Below are 25,031 nucleotides of genomic sequence, written 5' to 3'. Positions count from 1 at the left end.
AGGAAAAATGCATGTGTGCCTAGGAGAAAACTATGTATTGAAAGGAAGCCCTTTCTTCCTTTATTTTGTAGTTGAAATTTAACTCCTGACATTTCTTTTTTACTGTATGTCTGAAGTGTTGTGGTAGAATAGATGGTGTGTAGTCATTTCTGATTTATGCAGAAGCTTTATTAATGTACAGATTATGTAAGTTGGGACAGAAACTTGCAACCTTATCTTGGCAAAGACAGGTTCTTACTATAGCATTTGGTTGTGATATACGATCTGCTTACCATGGAAAGCACTGACTCTACACTTAGTGTCAAGTATCTGAAAACTCTTTTTTGAGTCTCAGACTGCTTCTTTCCCTTGTTTTTTTTCTGCCTTGCCATTTACGTGCATTAAGACATACGATATCGCATGGAGTTTCACACACTGAATTAATACTGGCTTGGATAGTGCTAGTTGAGTGAATTCCAAATAAAGACATACTACAAGAAGCAAGAAAGAGCCCAGTTACTGAGATGCATGCATGTGAGTAATTTCATACACATAAATCCCTTAAATGATCCCCAACCACTTTCCAAAACCTGGACTTCGATGTTCTGTGTTAAGCTCAAATTTCACTGTGTGAAGCCACAAAGAAAACAAGTCAGTTCCAGCAGGATTTGTGCATCTGTTTGTTTCTTCTGATAGAAAGCTCTGTTTGCAGAATGAGAGCCTTAAAACTCCACATGGGCCCACAGTTCCTGTAAATAATATTCCAAATCATAGTCACTCACTGATATTGCATGGGGAATACTTTCTAACTCGTTCTGTGCATTGTACAGCTCACCGAGTATTCAATTTTCACATTTTTGTTCACAGAGCTAGTGAGAGAATGAATTTTCTTTCTCACTTGTAAGACTTGATAAAGCAGACAAGACACATCCAAAATGCATTTATAAATGAAAGAGTTTTCAAATGCCTTTTTGTGAAAGAACCCTAAAAGGAAATATAAATTATTTGGTAAATTACAGGCACAGAGTCCTCTAGTTCGTAGAAATTTCTATATTGCTTATGTCTTATGTGAACCAATTCTTGATACCAGCTCCTTTGCTAGAGTGTATATTTTATTATTAAGGTCTGATCGTTCCTCATTCTACTGTCCTGACTGCAGAAACAGAACCGTGCCTGCTTCTAGCCTCGCTATACGCAGTGTAATGAGTAAACATACAACAGGCTGTCTGCAGTCCTCGCCGGGTTACTCGTTCTCAGCAGGGATGCTGGGGAAGGAGCGCGGATGGCGGCTCCCCGGGATGAGCTCTGACGGCAAGCTCCCCATCCTCACGTTGACTAAACGTGAGTACCGGGTTCAAAGCAACGTGTTTCTGGCATTTCAGTTGGATTTCGCCTCTTGCTTGTGCTTTAACAGACAAACCCAGTCACCGACTCCCGCCACCGGGCTCAACCCAGGGCTGCCTCTTTCCAAGATTTTCACTCAAAAGCATCAAAACCCCCACAAACTACCGGAAAAACAACGGCAAAGCCCGCAGATCCCGCAGTGGCCAAGCTCATCGCATCCGACCCTTCATCATCTTCATCCCCATGGTGCCCCCCAGCTTCCCCCCCGCGTCGGGCGAGCGGGAGCTGGCAGAGGGAGGGCGCGGGGCTCTGCAGCGGCGACTTTGCTCTTTAAATCGCTCTCCAAAGCGGATTACGCCTGATCCCTCCGCGTCACACTGGAGTTTGCCCGGGAAAGAGGGTGGGAAGCGAAAGAGGGGGGGACGGGGGACGGGACAGAGGGGGGGGGACGGGAAGGGGAGGGTGAGTGAGCACCTCCCTCCTCCCGCGGGGCTCCGGGGAGGCGGGGACGAGGAGCGGGGACGAGGTTTAGCGGCGGCCGCCGCCGAGGCGGGAGGAGATCGGAGAGGTCGTTGGGGGGGCGAAGGGGAGCCTGAGGAGCGCGGCAGCGGCGCAGCCGGTATAGCGGAGGGTGCCCGGGGCGGCAGCAAACTGCGGAGCAAGATGCAGAAGAGTGTGAGGTACAACGAGGGGCATGCCCTGTACCTGGCGCTGCTGGCTCGAAAGGAGGGCACCAAGCGGGGCTACCTGAGCAAGAAGACGGCGGAGACCAACCGCTGGCACGAGAAGTGGTTCGCCCTCTACCAAAACGTGCTCTTCTACTTCGAAGGAGAGCAGAGCGCCCGGCCAGCCGGCATGTACATGCTGGAGGGTTGCAACTGCGAGCGGGTGCCGGCTCCCAAGGGGTGCGTCGCCGTCAGCGCCAAGGATGCTGCGCTGGATAAGCAGGTACCGCTCCTCACGGCTGCGGGGTGGGAGGGGTGGAGGGATGGAGAGAGATGGCCCCTGCGCAGCGATCCCACGGTGCTGGGGGCTGAGCGGAGCCACGGCCGTCGGGGCGGTCGGGTACCCCGCAACCCTTTCCCTCGGCATCCTTGCATCCATCGCGAAGAACGGTGGTGGGTGCTCTAGAGCTCAGGCAGGGAGGTCCGTGCCACTCCCGAAAGAGCATCAATTGCTCAGGAAGTGGCAAGGGCAGTGGCTTTCTCACCCCGTCTAATGAGTCTTCCTTCTCATCTGACTTTTTAGTCCCCAATGCCTGCCCACCTTGTTTCAGTAGGGTGCCCCAAGAGTAGCATCTGGCAAACAGGGTGTTTCAGCATCTTGATAATGACACTTCTGCAATACAGCTACACAATTCTAACCAGACTCAGTAAACAGAGTGTGTGAGAGCACAAAGTACCAAAACAGCATATGGGGGAGCCCATTCTGCTGTGGGGCTGCTGCTCGTCTCAGTGATGCTGCGGGGAGTAATGAGCTCTCAGCTCTCCCTTGGGAACCCCTCCGAGAACCAGGTTGGTGGCAGGGCGTCAAGGTGTGAGTGTGTGCTCTGGTTTAAGCCTGTGCCTTTCAGGTTCTTCTCCAGGCAGGTGTTGTGAAGTTGACGGTGCTTGCAATAGAAACGGTGTCGCAATGCTCGAGTCAGGAGGCAGATCTTTTGTGGCTTTGGGCAGGTGAGGAGTGCTGAAGGCTCTGGTGGGATTCATTCGCTTGAGGGGTGGAAATTAATAGTGCATGAACTGTCAAATTACCTCCCCCCCAAAAGCTGATCAGTTCAACATACACATGTCAAACCAGCAAGGGGTTAAATACTATCTGTGTATTGCATAACTGTGAACCAGAGGACTCTTTAGTTGTTCATTGTAAGTAGAGGTTGGGTATCCTAACCACACACCTCCTATTGCCTCATGTAAATTCTTGATCTCACTTGCTGCCTCGTTGAATTTGTTTTAATTTGCATCTTGCATGCCCTGGCATCTCTCTTCCTGAACAGGAGAAACTGAACAGGTGTCAAACTGGTTTGGAAATGTTTGGGTATTTCTAAGGAGAGTGGTTTTGAGCTGGCTGCAGGCATTTCCTGCTGATTATGAGGAAGGGACAAAGACTTAAGTCAGCCTCTGAAAACTGCTGTTTGCTCTGTTAGAGTGGTAATTTTGCAAAGAGAACTTAGAACCTGGTCTCATGTTTGTGCTTTTTTGCCCTTTAGCAACAAATGTTTGTGTGCTTAAGCAGCCTTTGAGATGGTGCATAGTTAGGCAAGTGAACTTTGGGATGATTGTAGTCATGTCATATTCATCTACGACATTCTTGCTTGTTGCTCTGAAGCATATCTGTATAAGCATCGATAAATGAAACACCAGAGGATTCCCCAGATGAAAGTAAACATTAATATTTCCTTGTCTGCTTTACATTGGCTTAGTGCAGTTGTTTATTGGTAGTGATGTTAAACTACGGCTTGACTAAGAGGACTGTGTGAAAACAATGCCTTTACATACCTGTTCTCTGGGAATCTTAAATTGTGCTTTTATAGTGATGAACCTTTGAGTTGTTTGTAATTACATTTAGTAGTGAAGAGACAAAATAATTGGAGGGTTTGAAACTGAATTTTGCTTTGCTTCAAACATCAACTATGTTGATGTTCTTAACAATAGCAGTCTGCTATAGAAGAGACAGAAGAACACTTAAATTTTTATTTTTTTTATGGGATCCTATTTTGAATTTTGCAGACAGACCATCAGAAAATATCATTTTCCTGTTCAACTTTTTCTTGATGCAGAATAAAGCTTTTGAGTGTCAGTAGTTTCTACAGATGTTTGCTCATTAAAGTACACCCTTATTTCTATATTCATTTAGGCAAAAACCATAGCTAAGGTGTACAGGAACCTCCCTCAGCAATTAAAATTGATCAACCACAAGAAAAATGATAAATATTTGAAAATTAAACATTTAGAAAATGTGCTCATATTCCTATAAGTGTAAAGGAATAAACCGTGAGCCTTCAGTTTTTTAGCAGAGGAAGACAAAGTCATTTTAATCAGATAATAATGAAAACTCAGTCTTGTACATGATAACTACTGGCAGTGTAAAAATGCTGCCTAGATTTAATTTGCTTTGATTTAATCACACAGATGTATTAATGTCATGAAAAGTATTATCTTTATGCCAGTTTTTGAAGGATCAGATCTCTCTCCTCCAAAAGAAAGAGAAGAAAAAGAAAAATAAACTCTTTTACTTTGGGTTTTATTTACCTAGGCAATTTAGACATTAGAGTGATATGTGTTATAGAATTACACAGATTATGGAAAGAAAGAAAGAAAGAAAGAAAGAAAGAAAGAAAGAAAGAAAGAAAGAAAGAAAGAAAGAAAGAAAGAAAAGAAAGAAAAGAAAGAAAAGAAAGAAAAGAAAGAAAAGAAAGAAAAGAAAGAAAAGAAAGAAAAGAAAGAAAAGAAAGAAAAGAAAGAAAAGAAAGAAAAGAAAGAAAAGAAAGAAAAGAAAGAAAAGAAAGAAAAGAAAAGAAAGAAAAGAAAGAAAAGAAAAGAAAGAAAAGAAAGAAAAGAAAAGAAAGAAAAGAAAGAAAAGAAAGAAAAGAAAGAAAAGAAAGAAAAGAAAGAAAGAAAGAAAGAAAGAAAAGAAAGAAAAGAAAGAAAGAAAGAAAGAAAGAAAGAAAGAAAGAAAGAAAGAAAGAAAGAAAGAAAGAAAGAAAGAAAGAAAGAAAGAAAGAAAGAAAGAAAGAAAGAAAGAAAGAAAGAAAGAAAGAAAAGAAAGAAAAGAAAGAAAAGAAAGAAAAGAAAGAAAAGAAAGAAAAGAAAGAAAAGAAAGAAAAGAAAGAAAAGAAAGAAAAGAAAGAACGGAGGGAGGGAGGGAGGCAGGGAGGGAGGGAGGAATCACATAAAAGAACATCAGCATCCTTTGAGTGGAGTAAGCAATATGTTTTCTTTAAGTTATGTAAATGAAGATTATGGAGAATTCATGCAGAGCAAATAGGTGTTGTTTTCCTTAGTTTGTGGGTCTTTTAATCTTCTAGTTGTTTAAGGATTTCTTGTCAAGAACTGTGCTGAGAAGTTGTCAAGAGTTCAGTGCAGAGAGCAATGGATCTGTACTAGCTGTACTTCCCTATACAGGAGACCATATTTCATTCAACACGTGTTTAGCTTTGGGTATCTATCTCCCAACAAGCTGAATGATTTCACATTTAATCACTGGTGGTGCTCTTATGACTTTCCAGCAGTCTCTTATGAGGGGACATTAAGTATTTTAAGAAATGTACCACTGTTTTGTGGAAGATGCCAAATGCCATCATAAGATTTGCTGTAAGTATTAAGAGCTTGAAAAAAAAAATTACAATGACAGAACACACTTTTTTTATCTTTTCCATGAAGATATTAGTGTATTTCTTTTCCTTCAGAAGGATACTTGCTTCAAAGCAAATTCATTTAAAGGTGCAGTATCTTTCTTAGTATTAACAAACTGCATAATGCATGAATCAGTTGATAATTTGGGAATATGGGATCAAATCAAGTATGTTGCAGATAGTATTTTTTTTTTTTTAAAGTATTTTGGTCTTGCTCAGATTTTACTTTTAAAATTTTTGTAAATGCCAAACAGGTGTTGCTATCTACTCTGATTTCACATTCTTGAAAAAAAAGATTTTATTGAAACATAAACAATGTGGAAGAAGCTGTGGAACAGCTTCTGCTTAGGAGATGAACTAGAAGATTAAAATACTACATGTGGAAAGCTTAAATTGTGACATCAGTTAAACAGCTTCTTCCTGCAGGAGCTGTAGGCTGCAAACAAGTGCAGCTCCCAACAAGTTCTCTACTGTGACAATGACAGACTCCAGGAAAATGAATTTCATCTTTTCTTTCAAAAATCCTGGAAAGAGATTGATTTATCTCAGTGAGTGGCTAGTCTCCCTCAGAGGCAGACTAAAATGCCTAAAACGATGCTTTCTGCAGTGTTTCATAGCAGACTGGCACTTGCTCACAATTTTTTTTAAGAGTGTTGGAAGCAAGAGTGTAGAGGAATGTAAATATTATTATTGTCTGATTTGGGAGGAGGCCTGTGTGTTTAGTTTCTTTCCTAATCGTGTACTGAATACATGGAAATGTTCTGATACAAATATTAATGACTGTCTTAGCGTATTTAAGCTTGTAAATGTTACGCGATTTGAGCAGAGACTATTCTTTGTATCTTGCCTGCAATAATCTTCCTCCCACTTAACAAAATTAAATGCAGTATTAAGTCCTTGTCCCCACAGATTAACAGAATCCAATTATTTTAATTTTTTTCTGCTTACTGTAGCTCTGAATTTATTTTATAAAGGACATGGTGATTTTGCGGTGCTTGAAACCTCTCTGTTCCTTGTAGTGATAAGGCAGGCATATGCCACCAGCAGTTTTTTCTTCACCTCAATGCTGATTTAGTGTATATAAAACCTAGCAACAGTGCTTAATTTTTTTTTTCCCTGAAGATACAGTGAACTAAAAGTTAATCTTTTCACTTTTATTTGGAGAACCCCACTCCACATTGTTCAGCATCTGTTATGTGTATTATATGTATTATATCTGTTACATGTGGTAGATGATTGAAGAGTGGTGTCACCTTTTTGGCAAGAGAATTTGCCACCTTTTGTCCATAAATCTTACTGCTTATATGTGGGCAAGTAACAACCTGGGATGTTCCAGTGCAAAGGTCCAACAGAGAAGTCCATGTTTTAGAAAACTCCTGCAGCATTTAAAAAATAATGGATGATGAATTTGTCTTCTCAGTATATAAGAAGAAAAAAGGTTGGCTTTTTTTTTTTTTTTTTCCCTCAACAGAAGGAGTTAATTAAAAATATGGCCAGTGAGAAGATATTAGTGCTATTGGGATTAGTATTTTTTGGGAAGACCTTCTCATGAAAGAGTCTTGCATGAAGACATCTTTGGGGTAACTAGCTCTTGTTTTCTTTCTCAGATAACCCCTGTCCTGCCACTGTTGTTTAATCACTGTCATGAGGTAATTAGAGTTTGTGGGTGCATTCAACAAATAAATGGGTTCAAACTGTTTTGATATGCATTTAAGAAGAAAAACAAGTCACTGACTTCGTGCTTAAGGCAAGCTGCATCGAAGTGCCTGCCTCTGGCTCTTCATGCAGATCTCTAAAGTGAATTTACAGTGTGCTTTCTGTCCTAAGGCAACAAGCAGTAAATAAATAGAAAAGTATAACCCCTGTGGTCTCTCCAGGGACTGAACTTTGCCGTTTAATGGATGTTTTGTGCTTACCTGCTTGCTTAGTAATGAGCACATTGTGGGAATAAGGAGAACAGAAAATCTCATGGTCATCTTTATTGCTCTTTTGCCCAAATTTAAGCATTTCATTCTACCTCTTGAAAATGTATGTTTCTGTTGTAGTGCTCCAAAATGGGCTGTTTGTAACTATGCAGAAGTGAGGAATATACCCAGCTGAGAAGTGAGTTACAGGTAGATCTAGTTTATTTTTGACATGCCTTCCTCTTGAAAGGTTAGTTCAATCCAGACAGACGTAACTTAGAGGATATTGATGCCATTGAATAGTTTAATATTTAACCATTGTCTACTTTAATCCCTATCAAGCGACTTTATAGAATCATAGAATAGTTGGGTTGGAAAGGACCTTAAGATCATCTGTTGTGGGCAGGGACACCTTGTTGTAAACCATGCTGCACAAGGCTCTGTCCAACCTGGCCTTCAACACTGCCAGGGGTAGAGCATTCACCACTTCTTTAGGCAACCTGTTCCAGTGCCTCACCTCCCTCACAGTAAAGAACTTCTTCCTTATATCTACCCTGAACTTCCCCTTTTTAAGTTTTAACCCACCACCCCTTGTCCTATTGCTACAGCCCCTGATGAAGAGTCCCTCTCCAGCATCCCTGTAGACCCCAGTCAGAAGCTGGACAGTGATCTGTTTTCTGTTCTTGAGTGTGTGTCACACTTGAGGGCAACAGGCAACAAAAGACACTGCCTGAATATCTTAGTCTAAAGAGTAAATAAAAGAACATTGGGACTGATGGTAACAAGATGAGATTTTGGTGAGACAAAGTATTAATGAAGAGAAACCACAGGGTGAACTCCTTAACATTTCTCTGCAAAATATTGTAATATCCTGAAAAATTACAGTATGCTTTTACAGAAACACATACTCCTTAATTATTTTATTGAAAAATAATTAGATCCCAAGCCAAATGACATTTGTCAAAGGCTCATTTGTGGAGTTGCTGGGAAATCCTGTTAGCTAACAGGTGACATATCAGCAAATGAAAGACTGGAAGGAAGTTAGAACTAAATTAGAAATGTATCCCAAAGCATAAAGACTAAAAACGTCACACAAACATTTATCATTTAATAGTAATGTTTCTTAACCTCAAACATCACATGAAGCTATGCAAGGTGACCAGAATCTACTACATACAGCAGTGTAGCTCACACTGATAATGTGAATACTCAAATTGCATTTAAAATAAAATATCATAACAGCTAAACATTAATTCAATTCTTTGACTAGTCTTGTAGTCAATGCTACTTCTTCTTAATTTTGTCTCCTTTATTGGCAGAGTTGCATTGATTTGTCTTGATCTGTTTAGTTTCTTAGATGTAAGAGGAAATTTGTAGAAAACAAATTCTGAGCACAAAAATAGCAAGTCAGCCTCTAACCTGAATTGTCAGTCTCTAGTCTACTGAATAATTATACTCCATTTATCTTAATTTGCCTTTATTTAACTTCAAAAATAGATTTTGCCCTTCTTCTTCATCACCATTGGAGCAGACTGCTAAGGCACATACCCTTTTTCTGGTGGCATGCTATCCATATTAATTTCTTGCCATGTACCTGAATAGCAGATCCAGGCAGAGCTTCGATTTCTATAGTAACATGACAACATTATGACAGTATTTGTATATTGATATATTATGTATTACAATGTCACCATTAGTAGTATACCAGCATTTTTTTTGATCCACTTGCTGAGGGTTTTTCCATCCTAAGAATCTGCATGTACAATAAAAGCTGTCATGGTTCCTCAGTTTGGCCACATATAATTACCAGTCTTCTTTTGCCACTTGCAGTATGTATGCATTACTGAGTAGCAAGGACATGGCCTGCTTTGATGCGGCCTATTATGGCCCCTAGTGTATATGTCCGTAATGCATCTTGAGCAACAATGATGTCCAACCCATATGGTAGTGCATATGCACATAGACAGAGCTGATTGCTGCAGGATCCTCTGCCCGCATTGCAAGCGGGGAAATCTAAGTAGTGTCCCACTGTGTGATTTCGATGTGTACTGGAGCAGATTCACACCAAAAATAACCCCTTTGGTGCAGTAAATCATTAACATAGACCTCGCGCAGCTGGTGAAGATGGCAAGGTCTGAATATATCAACCCACTGCTTTTGCTTGCATGCAACAGATTCCTGCTGCTAACAGTAGCACATTCTGCTAGGTCCACCACTTCAAAGCAGGCTTGGTACCACAGCTGCTGTGGATTCTGAGGCAACACGAACCCTCTTTTCAGTGTGAATGTTCTAAGCATTCTCACTTCATGCTTCCCAAAGTAGTGATGGACTGGCCAAATTTAGGAACACTTTCATAGATCTGCTGGGGGGGAAAGTGGGGTAGATTTTGTCTGGATTGAAAACATTGTCAGTGTTTGCTGCCTTGTTCATCAGACACAAATTCAGAGAGATGATGTCAGCCGCCTGTGAGTTGAAGGAAAATGAGATTCCACAGAGTACCTTCCCCCCCCCCCCCTCTTTTTTTTCTGTCTAACAGCCATTACTGATGCTGAGGGTTTTTTTTAACACTGTGCCTCTGCACTAGATGTCTAGGAACATATGCTTACAATCTAGCTTCCAATGCTTTTTGATTTACTAATCCCATAAGGTTTTTTGTTTGAGGTACAGCATCAGTATATATAGAAGAAGAGGCTTTTCCAATTCAATCCAGCTATTTCAATATCTGCATTGTATGTTCTATGAACTCAGAACTAACTTGAGTTAGTAGAAGCATTTTACGTGGCAGATGAGTTCCACTATTTCTTTTGAAAAAAAACCCCAAGAAAATGGATTTTGTTTTAAGAGTTAAATGCTGTAACTATTGCAAAGAGCATGGGATTATATTCTACCATTCCTTTCGATGGCATTCTGGAGCAGTGGCTTTTGTCCATTTTTGCCTTTTGAGTTTTTGACTGTGGTATTTGAGTGCATATAGCTGTAGCCTTAAGTTCTGAGATTTGCCATGCTGGATCCTAAAACATACTACTTTACTGCTGTTTTCTGTTTTGATGTTTTAGGTATAGTCAGCATCTTCACATGTTGGAATTTTAGGATGATTGCAGGTGACTGCTGGTTCTTTTCTTTTCTGCTTTCTGTTCACTTCCTTTCCCTTACACAAGTAGTTTCTCCGGTTCCAGCAAATGCCAAAGGTTTTATATTCTTCTCTGGAACTGTGGAGACTGTGTTCAATGACTTGTACAGAGTGTCTCTGATATCCTCCAGGATGAAATCAGAAATTTATTTTTAACCCTGTGCATTTGTAGATGCTGAGGCAAGACAAGAAAATTGCAACCTTCTTTTGTACTTGTCATTTTCTCTTCCATTTGGCACTTGCAGAGCAATTTTAGAGAAATATTAAAAATGCTTGCTACTAATAAATCTGTCAGAGAGAATTTAAAATTTATGGGCCACCTGCAAAGCTCTCTGATGAGAAAGATGGAGAAAATACTGACAAAGGCTGGAGGCATCCAGCACCGATTCTGCACAGTATCATCACTAGTCATGCAGATATTTGGGTGTACAGATGAGGGGAAGAACAGTACTAAAAGGCATTGAGGTGTTAATAGTGCTGTTGCATTTGATATCTTGAGTATTTTTAAGTTATTCCTGGGGCCTAACCAGGAACATCAGGCAAAGTGATTACTCGATGCTATATGTGTAATTTGTGGGGTATATATATATTTTTTGTGACTGTGAGGTCTTTTGGTTGTAGCTTTCCTACCCCAATAAATATTTGATGACTGAAGGGAGTATCAGGTAAGCTGAGGAACAGTATGGGGAGATAGATCTAGATGAATTGGTGCTTCCAGACTCCGGAATTTTCCAGACTTCCACAATCCAGGAATCTCAGTGTTCCTGTGACAGGAGATGAGAAGCGTATGGCCTGCTGGAGAGGTACATGCTTTCTCCCTCTAGTGGTTGTCCATACAGCAGATAGGCATTGGAACAGGCTGCCCAGGGCACTGGTGGAATCATCATCCCTTGAAGTGTTCACAAACCAGGTAGATGAGGCCCTTAGCGACATGGTTTAGTGGTGGGCTTGGAAGCACTGGGACAATGGTTGGACTTGATCTTAAAGGTCTTTCCAACCCAGTTGATTTTGTGATTCTATGATACTAGCCAGCTACTGCTGTCACAGTGTTGGCTCAGCGTAAGGTCCAAGGGCTGGAGGAGAGTCCGGTCCTGCAGCTGCTCCTTAGAAGTGTTAGTGTGTGTTGTGTGTGTTTTCCATCTCTTTTTTCTTTTCTGTGGAGTCCAAAGAATTGCATATGCAGAGTATATCAACAGGCTGTCAGGATGCAGGATGGAGTGGACAGAGCCACAGCTTCTTGAGTTGCCCAGCACTCAGTCACTCTTTTTCCTGTGTTATGATGTGATGTGCTCTGCAGTTTCATCAGTTCTGTTTCTTTCCTGGACTCCTTTCTCATGAAGTATTCAAAACAAGTTTTTCAGTTAATACCCTGAAGGGGGTAATTTCCTATAGGGTTTTTCTGTTCCCCCACACTCCCCAACTCCTCTGAGCATTTAGAGTATGTGAAGCATGAAGCTACAGGAAGAGAAAAAATATTTCATGGTAAAATCAGAACACCACCTGTGGGAACTAGATCCTGTCTTTTGCCTAGGACCTCTGTGAAAAACTACACAAACCACATCTGTGAAGTGCTTGACAATGAGTAAACATTCCTTGTTATAGGGTCCAAGCTTGGCGCAAGAACTAGGCATGCAAAGGTAGAACTGATCTCTGTGAAATTAGTGGTTAAAACCAATAAATGTGCCATTTAAATACCAAAGGCCCATAGTTTTTCACATCAGGCATGCAAACTGAGTTAAATCTGAAACTGCTGGCATCTGTGCTGACCATATTTGCACTAATTCCTTCTTACCTCGCTGACTGTTGTGAAAATAAATGCATTAGTTCTAAGGAAGCATCTGAGTTACTTCATGAGAAGGACATTACCCAAGAAGTTTCTGAACTTTGCTGGTTTAGTATGCAATGTATGAAACGGACAGATGTGCATTCAAAAATCAAGAGAATTATGTCGCACTTATATGTGGTAACTGAACTAAGATCTGAAAGAAGAATCATGTCCTAAAAGACTGCAATTACTATGCTTGCACAGATTGGACTAAATTAACAATGCACAAGGCAGCTGGCAGCCTCAGATGTTCTCCTAACATCTGTGTGATCTTTGTGATCTAATGCCAAAAACTAAAAAAAAAAAAATATAATATGAAAAGACCACCAAATAAAATAAAAACAGCATAAAACTGAGATATAAACACATGTTAAAAAAAATACGCTTTTTGGCGTATTTGGTGTATGTTATAATAACAACCAGATACACACAATTCATTTTGGTGCAGATTTGTTACTGTGTTAGGTGTAAGCTTGCCGGCCCTATACAAGAGTTTTTGTAATATTTTTGCTGCCTACTGCAGATGGAAGTTTTGTAAGTGCATTACTTGGTGGCCTGAGGGAAAGCCTAGCTAGCTGGTGTCCAGTATTATACGGTCCAAGATGTGCAGCGACCTGAGAGAACTCCATCATCAGAAGCATAAAAATTGCTGCAGACCTTCAGAGAAGTCATGTCTGCACTACGTATGCTAATATTAAAATGCTTTAAAGAGAAATACTCTTCCCTGAATACTGCATTGCATTCTTGTAGCTTAGCAGCAGATAACTTGTCTACATGCCACTGAAGTGAATGGACAGCCATTTGGATGTACATGACAATTCAGAGTAATGCTGAGTGGTTCCACCTGAAATAAATAAATAGAGTTTCCCTCCACATTTCATAGAAGGGGAAAAAAAAGAGGCACTTTCCCAGCTCTTATTTTGAATAGGATTTCTTAAAGATCATTGACTTTCTGTAAATACCTTATTTTTTTTACTTTATTTTTTACTTTATTTTTACTTTTTTGAAGACGTCTGGGTGTGAGTGTGTCTTAGTGTGTGTTCATAGGCTGGGTGAAATGAAGCAGAAGGATGGTTACTTGTGTTATGTGTGCCCTGGGTGCATTTGCTTCCTGAGCCACTCACTCCCTGTGGCCTCCTAGTGAATCAGTTTCTTGACTGCCTTACTTCTGCAGCAGTAAACCAGTCCTAATATGCTAGCATATGGGTAACACCATCTGCATGGGGATATTTGTTTATCCTTGCAGTATTGTAGGGTTTCATATGTGGCTTAATGGTGAATGCAGAAGTGGTTACCAAGTTAGTCATGAGGTATCACGTGCAGGTTTCTGAATCCAGGAAAAGCACATGGTAAGGCCTAATCCTGAAATGTACAGCTGGGACGTTCCTTTTGTTATTCTGTCAGACACTGGGATCTGTTTGGTATGCCTTCACCTTGCAAATTCGTCCTTCAAGGGAAAATGCTCTCTCTAGTCCCACTGACCTCAACTGTGCAAGTTACTGTTTCAGGCAGTTTAGTTTTGATGCACTTAGCCAACACTGGAAACAGTTTGGATTGGCTTTTTTTGTTTGTTTGGTTGGTTGGTTTGGTTTGGGTGGGATTTTGTTTTTTTGTTGTTGTTTTTTTTTTGTGTGTTTTTTTTTTTTTGTGTGAATAACTTACGTGTGATTATAAAAGGTCCTCTTAATACTACTTAGGCTAGAAGCATATTTATTTTGTGTCAAGACTTACATTTTTTGTGATCATTGAAATTCACAGTTAAGATAATATATGGTTGTACACACATTTGCTTCATCTTTCTGGTGTCCTCTTGGAGTCTTTCTCTTCAGTGTTTGCTTTGCCATGTGTAAATTGCAAGCTGCTTTTGTCTTTATGGGCTGGTTTCTGCCCCATAAATACTAATACAGTGCTTCTGAGCTGCCTTATATATGCAGCACTGGGAACACCATATAAGTTTGCTTAGTCTCTATGCTTCTCTCATTTTGATCGTACTAGAAAATGACTCAGTGTGCTAGCAAGAGTGAACACATAAACAAAACCAAGTACCTATATAAGACTTCAATCACTTGTGTCCTTTCTTGTGCATGGTAGTTTCAAGGGCATCAGCATTTTATTTCTTGGTCTGCTGGGAGATCCTTTCTTATGCTGCTTTCAAGGTTGGTGGAGAAGTGTAAGCTACCAAGTCTTTTCATTCTGATGGTGCAGTGCACAGGAGATTACTTAAAAAACAAAAGAGGTCATGGACATTTACTCAGCTTCTGTGCAGAAAACATGGGAGAGCTGTTGTAGAGAGTGCTCTTTTTGGTATTTGTAACCTCACTGGGATTCACCTTCGCATGGCTTATCACTTGCCTTATGTTCACAGAATGGTTTCCCATAGTGGTCACCCTTGCAACCAGAGTCCACTTTGTGATTCAGCCCTTTTCTTTAGCTCTTGTCTTGGCTACTTGGTCTTGCTGTTGCCACATTTCCATACCTTTTATTTTCTGGGTCAAGTACTAGGGTGTAGGGAATGTATAAGACCTCAAGTGGAGACCTAATGATTGGCTATATGGCAAGTATAATGGTAAATGTTGGATCTGCTTTTAACAGCTTGTAGAATAAGCTGAATGTCCAGAGGGAGCTCTTACTGATTTGCTTTGCAAAGGTCATAGAGCAATGCCAAGTAATTTTGAAAGCAGTTCTGATTTTTGCCTCCCATGTGCCTTTTTGAACTCTGTGATGGAGTGAGAGATTTTTTAAGTAAAAAGAGTAAAAAAATGCAGCATCCAAGGCATCTCATCTTTTGAATTGTGTTTTTTCATCTTTCCTTATATGTTTAGATGTTTGGACCTTGCCTCTTTACTATAATGTCTCTGTTTGGCAATTATATGCAGTAAAAAGAGAACATTTATCTCATCTTTTGAATTGTGTTTTTTCATCTTTCCTTATATGTTTAGATGTTTGGACCTTGCCTCCTTACTATAATGTCTCTGTTTGGCAATTATATGCATTAAAAAGAGAACATTTTCCTATAAATTACTCCAATTTTATTTAAAAATTCAAAACTTTATATATTTTTGAATGACTCAGGAACAGAAGTCTCTTTGACTTTGCATCCATCCATAGCCTTTAATTATGTCTTAATGTAGTTCAGTGGTGTCCAGACTTCTTGCTTGGATGAACCTCTTATCATAGGACTGAAGACTTGAAGTCATGGTGACTGAGTGAAGGCTGGAGATCCTCAAGGAGGGCAAAAAAGGAAGATCCAGGGGACTACAAGACAGTCAGTCTCATCATAGTTTCTGGAAAGGTGATGAATAAAATCCTCCTGGAAAGCATTTCCACACAGTTGAGTTCAAGAAGGTGATTGGGAGTGGTCATCAGGGATTTACAAAGGAGAAATCATACTTGACCAGCCTTTCAGCCTTCCAAAATGAGGTAGTTAGCTTGGTGGACACGGGGAAAGCAGTGGAAGTTGTTTACTTTGACTTCAGTATAGTCTTTGATACTGTTTCCCATAACTTCAGCATTGTAGACAGCAGATGAATTATGGGTTAGATAAGTGGACAGTGATGTGCACTGAAAACTGACTGAATGATCAGGCCCAGAACACAAGTAAAAGGTGATGTCAAACCTTCACCCAGGAAAGGCTTCCACTTTCTTACATTTTCCTCTCTACTTGTTGTCAGGAAGTAAAATCATAGGTTAAAAGAACTATATATGTAAGGTTGCTGTTTTGAGTTCTTATACAGGTATCAGTCTTACTTTTCTTTCTCTGGAAGAAATTTATTGTTGGCTCTGCATCTTAGCTGATGGTTTACTGGGAACCATAACAAAAATCTGAATTCAGAATTTCTAAGAGTTTTCTGAAAAGTAAAAAGATGAAAATCCTTTCTGGCTTTTTGTGCTTGTGATGTGCTTTTTTTGCATATGTTAGTGCAATGTATGTGACATATATTTTCTGCTTCAGTTATCCTGTTTTTCTGGGGGAGAAAAGTGATTTTATTTTTAATCAGTTCCCACCTGATTTAAATTTGAAGTAATAGTTCTGGTTTGGCAAAAATTTAAATCTTAGCAGGAAAAAATTCTGCAACTAGAATAAACTTTAAACTTCTTGTGCTAAAGAGCAGAATGTGATATAACTTGTTAACTAAAGCTGAGCCTTTTTTCCTTCTCTTGAGGTACTTGGAATATATCCATAATTCAGCAGTTTTCTGCTTCTCTTTTCTCCTTGTGCTAAGCAGTAATAATATTTACAAAATACTTAGTTTTGCTACCCTGGGAAATGTAACATAACTTTGGATCTTGTTTAGGCTATATTTATTACAGAGACAGAAGGAAAGAGGGGAAAGTGGTTGTTAAGCTTTCGTGTATTCAGGAAACTGCCAAAAGGGCTAGTATTTGCTCTAGTGTGCATTACTTTGTTACCCTTTTTTCCCCCCGAGTTTCCCTGTGTCTGTACTGTTTATTCAGGTAGCTTTTTACTTTACTTTAAATCTTCACCCCCATGGGATATATTTGGGGAATACCTATGCAGTAGTGAAGCTGCATGATGTATGAAACTGGAACACCCCCAAGCAAAGATAAACATTGTAAGGGTTTGTTCCCACTCCACTTCCTTTTATAAAAATGCATGAGTTGGTGATTCTTACATCAAAACCATAGAAATAACAGTCTCTCCTTTACTATGTATATATCTGATATAATTTCACTGGAGTGGATTATTTAAACTAAGTGCCTTCAGAGTTTAGACTCTTCTAAATATATCAAGTGGGACCAGGTGCCTGATCTGCTTTAGTTCTGCGTACCTTTTACTAAGGGTTGATCATCTGCCATGTCCATTTGTATTTCCTGATGTTCTTTCTAGATTCAAGGTTATTTTTAAGTCACCCAGGTCAGGAAGGATATAAGGGGTGGGGTGCAGTGGCAAATGTGGACAATTAATTGAAAACATATTTGAAAGAGCGTTTTGGGAGCTTGCAAAAAAGTGTATTCAAATCTAATTGTCTTGTTTGATTAAAACTTCTTATCAGAATCAGTCTGCCCCCTTACTCTTTAAAAAACCCTGAATGTAGCTACAGCAGATTATTTAATTATCACAGTATCACAGTATGTTAGAGATTGGAAGGGACCTCAAAAGATCATCTAGTCCAATCCCCCTGCCGGAGCAGGAACACCTAGATAAGGTTACACAGGAACGTGTCCAGGCGGGTTTTGAATGTCTCCAAGGAAGGAGATTCCACAACCTCCCTGGGCAGCCTGTTCCAGTGTTCCGTCACCCTCACTGAGAAGAAGTTTCTTCTCAGGTTTAAGTGGAACCTCTTGTGCTCCAGTTTGTACCCATTACCCCTTGTCCTTTCATTGTTTGCCACTGAGAAGAGCCTGGCTCCATCCTCGTGACACTCCCCCTTTATATATTTATATACATTAATAAGGTCACCCCTTAATCTCCTCTTCTCCAAACTATAGAGACCCAGCTCCCTCAGTCTTTCCTCATAAGGGGGATGCTCCACTCCCTTAATCATCTTAGTTGCCCTGCACTGGACTCTCTCCAGCAGGTCCCTGTCCTTTTTAAACTGAGGGGCCCAGAACTGGACACAATATTCCAGATGAGGTCTCACCAGGGCAGAGTAGAGGGGAAGGAGGACCTCTCTCGACCTACTAACCACCCCCCTTCTAATACAACCCAGGATGCCATTGGCCTTCTTGGCCACAAGGGCACAGTGTCGGCTCATAGTCACCCTGTCGTCCACCAGGACCCCCAGGTCCCTCTCCCCTACACTGCTCTCTAACAGGTCGTTCCCCAGCCTATACTGGAACCTGGGGTTGTTCCTGCCCAGATGCAGAACTCTACACTTTCCCTTGTTATATTTCATCAAGTTATTCCCCGCCCAGCTCTCCAGCCTGTCCAGGTCCCTCTGGATGGCAGCACAGCCTTCTGGCGTGTCGGCCACCCCTCCCAGCTTAGTGTCATCAGCAAACTTGCTGATAGTATACTCAATTCCCTCATCTAAATCGTTGATGAATATATTAAATAATACTGGTCCCAGTACCGACCCTTGAGGCACTCCACTAGATACAGGCCTCCAACTAGACTCTGCCCCATAGACTACAACTCTCTGGCTTCTCTCCTTCAGCCAGTTCACAGTCCACCTCACTACCCGATCATCCAGACCACACTTCCTCAATTTAGCCGCAAGGATGCTGTGGGAGACCGTGTCAAATGCTTTGCTGAAGTCAAGGTAGACCACATCCACCGCTCTGCCATCATCCATCCACCGTGTTATTTCCTCATAAAAGGCTACGAGATTGGTCAAGCATGACTTCCCCTTGGTGAAGCCATGTTGACTGCTCCTCATAACCCTCTTATCCTTGATATGCCTTAAGATGGCCCCAAGGATAAGGTGTTCCATCACTTTCCCCGGAATGGAGGTGAGGCTGACCGGTCTATAGTTACCCGGGTCCTCCTTCTTGCCCTTTTTGAAGACAGGAGTGACATTTGCTTTCTTCCAGTCCTCAGGCACCTCTCCCGTTTCCCAAGACTTGGTAAAGATTAATTATCACTGAGTAATACGCGTATCACTAACAATATAGTACTGCATGTCTTGTATATATAACCTGCAGCTTGTATTATAAGTTCCTCATGTCATAAGAATGTCAGTGTATGTTAATTTTTAGTTGGTATTTGGGATATGGGAATATGTAAAATCAGCTTAAAACACCAGCAGCTTTCCACGAACTATTCAAGAAAAACACAAGGCTATCAAGGTAAAAATATGGTAAGTTTTAGCCTAGAATTGTTGGCACCATCTCTTGTTTTTAACTTTGGATTGCAATGTGGCACAACAGAGTATGACATAATATTGTTTCTTGGGTGTTTTTTAAAACTTAAGGACTTAAAAGGGAGTAATTAGTGTGGTGAGACACTTAAAACCCATTTTGTCACTGAGGGTGGTCATATCTGTTGAGGGTGTTTATGTTGAACAAAAACTGTCTCATAGAACAAATTTTTATGGTTATAGCTGTCAGTAGAATAAAACCCCTTTCTACCAGAAAATTGGGACTGGCACTAAAAAGTCTCAATTCCTTTTCTTTTTCCTTGTCTGCTCCTTTCCTCCTCAGGTAGCCATACTGGAAGTCTTTGATCTCTCACTGCCTTAATAAACTCCTCTTTGATGGGCAAGAGTAACTGCAAGTTTTTATTATGCAGATAGCTGTTTCTAAAGCTCCAAGTAATTGAGAAAATGTGCGTTATTATTAACTGTTCTGTGATGAATGGGCTCATGTGTGGATCAGAGCCTTGCTACCCCTGTACTTCTTTGATGTTACCATTCTGTTCATCACTGTTTCCTGGGTGGGGTGGGTGCGGGGACAATATTGTTTGTATATATGTCATCAGAAATACCTAAGAACCCTTAGCAAACAACCTCTTCCTGTTAAATAATAATAGCAAATTTATTTATCAGATAGGTTTATTAATGAATTTAAACCTGTAGCAGCCATTTGGGTACACGGAAAACCTTATTTGATTTCAGTGCCTTCTGTTAAATACTCAGAGAAGCTAAATAAGAAGATCCTGATTGTACGTAGAAGAGCAAAAGCTGCATGACTGTAGGCGTCTTAGAGCTAGGCATGCTTAGCTTACCATACATAGACACGGGAAGGCAAAGCAAGATACAGCAGACATTCCAGATTGGATTAAATGGAAGTGTTGGCACCTGTTAGCATAATAAACACAGAGTACACTGAAAAAGCCCTTGTGGTCAGTAGAATAAAATATGCAACATGAACTTAGAAGCATGGGGAGATGCACTTTTACTTTGTCCTTGATGTTGTTACTCAAAACTGCTCTGAGGACCTCCTTAAATTCAGCAGTTGAAATATGTGTTTTAAAAACTGCTGATGGAATAATTGTTCTTGTGTGCTGGTTGAACAGCAACTTGATTTTTGGAAACACTTGCCAATACTTGCTTTAAGTTCTTTCTAGAGCTGGGGTCCGATGTCTTTAAGTGTTTTAAAAATATCTTATTTTACACGTTACTAAATATTACATGAAATTTTGTGTGTTTAGTGCTATTAAATACTAAATAGATAAATATTTAGAGGATGGCAGTAATCCTCAAAGTTTTGTAAAAGTCAATGTTATTTTTCCAAGTTAACTCTCTTAACATTCTCTCATCACCTAAAAAAACTTCTTGCAATCTTGAAATGTGCTTTATTGAATGTCTTTTATAAACTTTTGTCTCTATAACTCCTATCATCAGGAACTTCCAGACGTGGTAGTAATAATTCTTACTTACAGTGCTTGGTACCCACCACACTTAAAGTTGTGCAGTATTTTTTAAATTAACATGTAATTTTTCTATCTCTATACAGGCCGTGTTTTAAAAATAATGCTTGCACATCTCCTTTATGGTTAGCTGCACTGCTAGCAAGCCAACTAGGTTTTCCAGGATAAGTTGACAGCCAGCAAGAACAGCATGATTGCTTTAAGTATGTACTATCATCCAACAGATTTTAAAGAAAAAATGTCATGAAAACTTGCATTAAAATTGTTTTTTTAGTCACATGCCTAGATTAAGATCTGGAAACTGGTGTCTGATTCCTTGCCTGAGATGATCTGATGGTTGCAGAACATTAGATAACTGACACTTGTGGCACTCTTACCTAGCTAAACGTTTCAAAATAAATAATAATTCTTTGAGGTACCCTTCTGATTTTGGTATTTTAGTGGTATATCCTTGTCTTCATATGGAGACAGACAGCTGCTTCGCTTAGCTCAGTTTTCTGAGCTTCACTGTTTTCTTGAGGTGATGCTGGTACCTGGGCCATTAAAGTACTTACCTACAATTTATTTGAAAGCCCTTAAATGACCAGGGTTGCATAAGGCTAGAGACCTTTCATTTTAGAATGTTTTTTTGTTGAACTAAATGAAAGGGATCACCATGTTTCTGTGGTGATGTCATGTGGTGCAATTTGTTATTATCAGATAATGTTTACATCTTGACATCCTAGCCTGAAAGATGAGTGAGGTCAAAAATACGAACAAAGCAACTGGCTGTTTACACTGATCAAAGCAGAACACCATGTGCTTGGTTTAGCTCTGTGGATGAGAACATTTATCTTTAGGTTGCACAGAATACCTTTAAAACAAAGTTTCGGAACGGAGAGCATGAGTCAACTTCTGAAGAGAGGCACACACTTCAAGTATCAACTTTGCTCTAGATCAGATTTAATTACATGACATTCATAATTGTTACAGAATTCTAGTTTCATTCCTGTAACAGTAGCAAGAATTCAGTATTGATTATGTCAATCAGTCTGAGATTGTACAGAGAAGTGTTCCAAGGCCAGATTGGACAGGGCTTGGAGCAATCTGGTCTAGTGTAAGGTGACCCTGCCCGTGGCAGGGGTTGGAACTGGATGGGTCTTTATGTCCTCTCCAACCCAAATCAGTCTGGGATTCTGTGATTCAATGTAAGCTTGACCACTATATCAAAAGTTCATTGAGCCCAGTGTCCACTCTCTCTTAGACAGCTCATCACTGATTATGTGCATAACAGGGCACGATGTTTTCCACAAATGCTGTGTTGGATTCTAGCAACTTGCAGTTCTGATACACTGAGCTTAAGTTCATGCCTTTGTAGTTAATAGCTATTTTTCTTCTCAGACTCTGCCAAATGCCTTTTTGAATCCCTGCATACTTCTAAAGTCTCCAGTGGCTGTTGCAGGTAGTTTGAGGCCTCATTTCACATTACCATACAGAAAAACCTTTTGATTTTTAATCTGCACCTTAATGTTGTACTCTTCAAGGCTCATGAATCTCATGCATCTTCACACTGCCATGTCCAAGCATCATCAAGGAACACAGCCTCATTTAGGAGTGTATGAACAAAACCCAGGTGTTCAGTACACACAGATCAACACAAACAGCACTGATGGCAGAACAAACAGAACCAGTGACCTCATCCTGTTTATCACTTTGGCTGATCAAGATGGAGGTCTGTTAGTGGGGATTACACAGCTTTACAGTGTGGAACCCTCCAGAAAATGGACTAGACACTGTTCATCCGGTGGCTGTCTCCTGGATCCTCTATCTTCTTCATGTACAGGAACACAGGCATATCCAGTGGGGTCTCTCCACAGACCCCAGACTTCATGGCCCCATGAGGAGCTGGCCTGGACCTTCTGATTGCTTCAGTATCTTAACTTGTCCAGTTGTCTTAGTCACAGAGACTCACCTATGCAGCCCAGACTTAGTTCTATCCTGACAGCTGGCTGCCAGGTGACTTGTCCTGCTCACTGGCTGGTGTGGCTTGATTTTCACTATCAGTCACATTCAATACAGTTACTGACACCACAAATGCATGGGCCCCTGTGACCTGCAGTTCATCAGCCAGTTGATTGTGCTCAGAACTCCATAACACACACATGCACACAAATACAGAGTCACCTCATCCAGGAAAATAGTTAGAAATGGAGTTTAAGGCGAAAACAGGAAACACTGTGGTGATTAAGCACAGGGCATGGACAGGCAGATGTATGGGGAAGACTGGCCTCTTTTATCAACTTACTCCTATATTTCTCCCCCCTGCCTTTGGTTCCTGCTGTAGTCATCCCATAAGAAGTCTTGTACAATCCCAAAATGCTCTCCCCTGCTTCCCGTAACAAGTGTCTTACACCTATAGGCACCATTCTCAATCTGAAAGGTGATTTGGAGGGCCCTTCCACTGAGTCATCTGGATGTGTTTCTCATAATAGGATTTTCTCATCTTTTCCCCCTTCATTGTCTTCCTTATGTCCAATCTGAATCTATCTACTCTCAGTTGAAAACCATTGCCCCTTGTCCTGTCTCTACAAAAGTCCTTTGTCAAAAGCTGTTCTCCAGATTTCTTGCTATCCCCTTTAGGCACTGGCAGCTGCTCTAAGGTCTCCCCTTAAGGGGCCTTCTCTTCCCCAGGCTGAACCAGCCCAGCTCTCTCAGCCTGTCTCCAGAGCAGAGCTGCTCCAGCTCTCACACCATCTCCATGGCCTCCTCTGGACTTGCTCCAACAGCTGCATGTTCCTCTTGTGTTTTATGCCCCAGAGCTGGATACAGGACTGCAGGGGGGGTCTCCCCAGAGTGCAGCAGAGGGGGAGAATCCCCTCTCTTGACCTGCTGCTCATGCTCTGGGGATGCAGCCCAGTACAAGGACGGGTTCTGGGCTTAAGAGCATGCTTCTGGTCACAGGGAGCTTCTCTTCAACCAAAATCCCCACATCCTCTCCTCAGAGCTGTTCTCCATCCCTTCATCTCCCAGTCTCTGTTGATATTGGAGACTCCCCTGACCCAGGTCTAGTGCCCAGGATCTTTCACTTGGCATTGTTGAACTTCATGAAGCTTATATGGGCCCACTCCTCCACCCTGTAAGGGTCCCTCTGGCAAATCAACTTCCCTCCAGCACATCAACTGCACCACTCCCTTACTGGCATCAAGCCAGGATGTACCTAGCACTGAAAATGTTTTTTATCATTTATATACATTATGGCATAGGGCCATTTTTTGGTTTGCTCCCATGCTGTTCTCAGAATATCATTCTGATCAGTACAAAGTCACAGACCTGAGGTTTTCCAATACAGCCCAAAAGCCTGATCAGTGTGTTGTCTGCTCAGGGCTTATAATTGTGCATGTACAGATTGTCTTTCACCATATACTTATTTTTCTATTTATTTACATTGAATTTCAACTGCAGTTTTAACACTGGCTGATACTGTAACACTTTCCTGTAGGTATTCAGAGACAGTCTTGTTCCATGTTACCTTGAATAATTTACTCTGTCAAGAAAGCTTTGATTGTTTTGGACATAAGGTGCTATGTTTGTTTTGAGATATTTTTTTTTTTGGTATTTGGGTTTTTCTTTTTAAGAGAAGAGGTGACCTAGATGTTAAGAAAATATGCTGTAGTGTAAATAAAATGTAGTTATTATTTTTACTATAGCTATACTTGTCACTAACATAACTTACATCTAAATCTCTGTCACACTCATGGCTGAAGTTTAGTTTATCAAATGCTCTTAAAGTAATTCCAGTTCAGGTAATAGTCTAAGTCACAACATTACTAGATTTTGTGTGACTGTGTAGGCATTTGTTCAGTGTTGATATATTATTTACTTTTATTATAGATGGATATTTTGAGTATTTTATATTAAACATATAGCAAAATTTGGAAGAAGTCCACTGTGAAAATTTCTTAAAGCACAAGATAAAAAACTCACTGCTAAATGGAAAACCTGAGAGCATGTAGTTTTCTGTTTGTTTTTTTTTAAAGAAAGTTTAAATGCATCTTATACACACACAGAAGAATATATTTACCTTAAAAAATATGCCTCCTTTTGTTAGAAAACCATTTTTTATGTTTAAGTCATGGTGTGGAAAAAAATTGTTTGTAAAACTAACGTACATCAATTTTATGCAATATCTCTGACTTACATAATTAATTGGAAAAATCTTTCAGAACTGCAGTTCTGAAAACAGTCCT

At 40.4% G+C, this 25,031-nt stretch overlaps 1 protein-coding gene across 2 annotated transcripts in view; it reads left to right on the top strand.

Moving 5' to 3' along the window:
* The first annotated feature begins 1,881 nt into the window (after positions 1–1,881).
* Positions 1,882–25,031, top strand: part of RASGRF2 (Ras protein specific guanine nucleotide releasing factor 2) — a 140,770-nt gene continuing 117,620 nt past the window's right edge. For both annotated transcript variants that reach the window (XM_061369282.1, XM_061369281.1), the window contains exon 1: positions 1,882–2,271. In XM_061369282.1, coding sequence (XP_061225266.1) covers positions 1,987–2,271 — 285 coding nt within the window. In that variant the 5' untranslated portion in view covers positions 1,882–1,986. The remainder of the gene's footprint in view (positions 2,272–25,031) is intronic.

The sequence above is a fragment of the Neopsephotus bourkii genome, unplaced genomic scaffold, assembly GCF_033783945.1.
Source record: "Neopsephotus bourkii isolate Nb327-2 ecotype Australia unplaced genomic scaffold, CSIRO-AGI_Nbou_v1 NB_1491, whole genome shotgun sequence".
In the NCBI taxonomy this organism is placed as follows: domain Eukaryota; kingdom Metazoa; phylum Chordata; class Aves; order Psittaciformes; family Psittacidae; genus Neopsephotus; species Neopsephotus bourkii.
The sequence above is the reverse complement of the archived record's forward strand: the minus strand, read 5'-3'. Positions and strand labels throughout refer to the sequence as shown.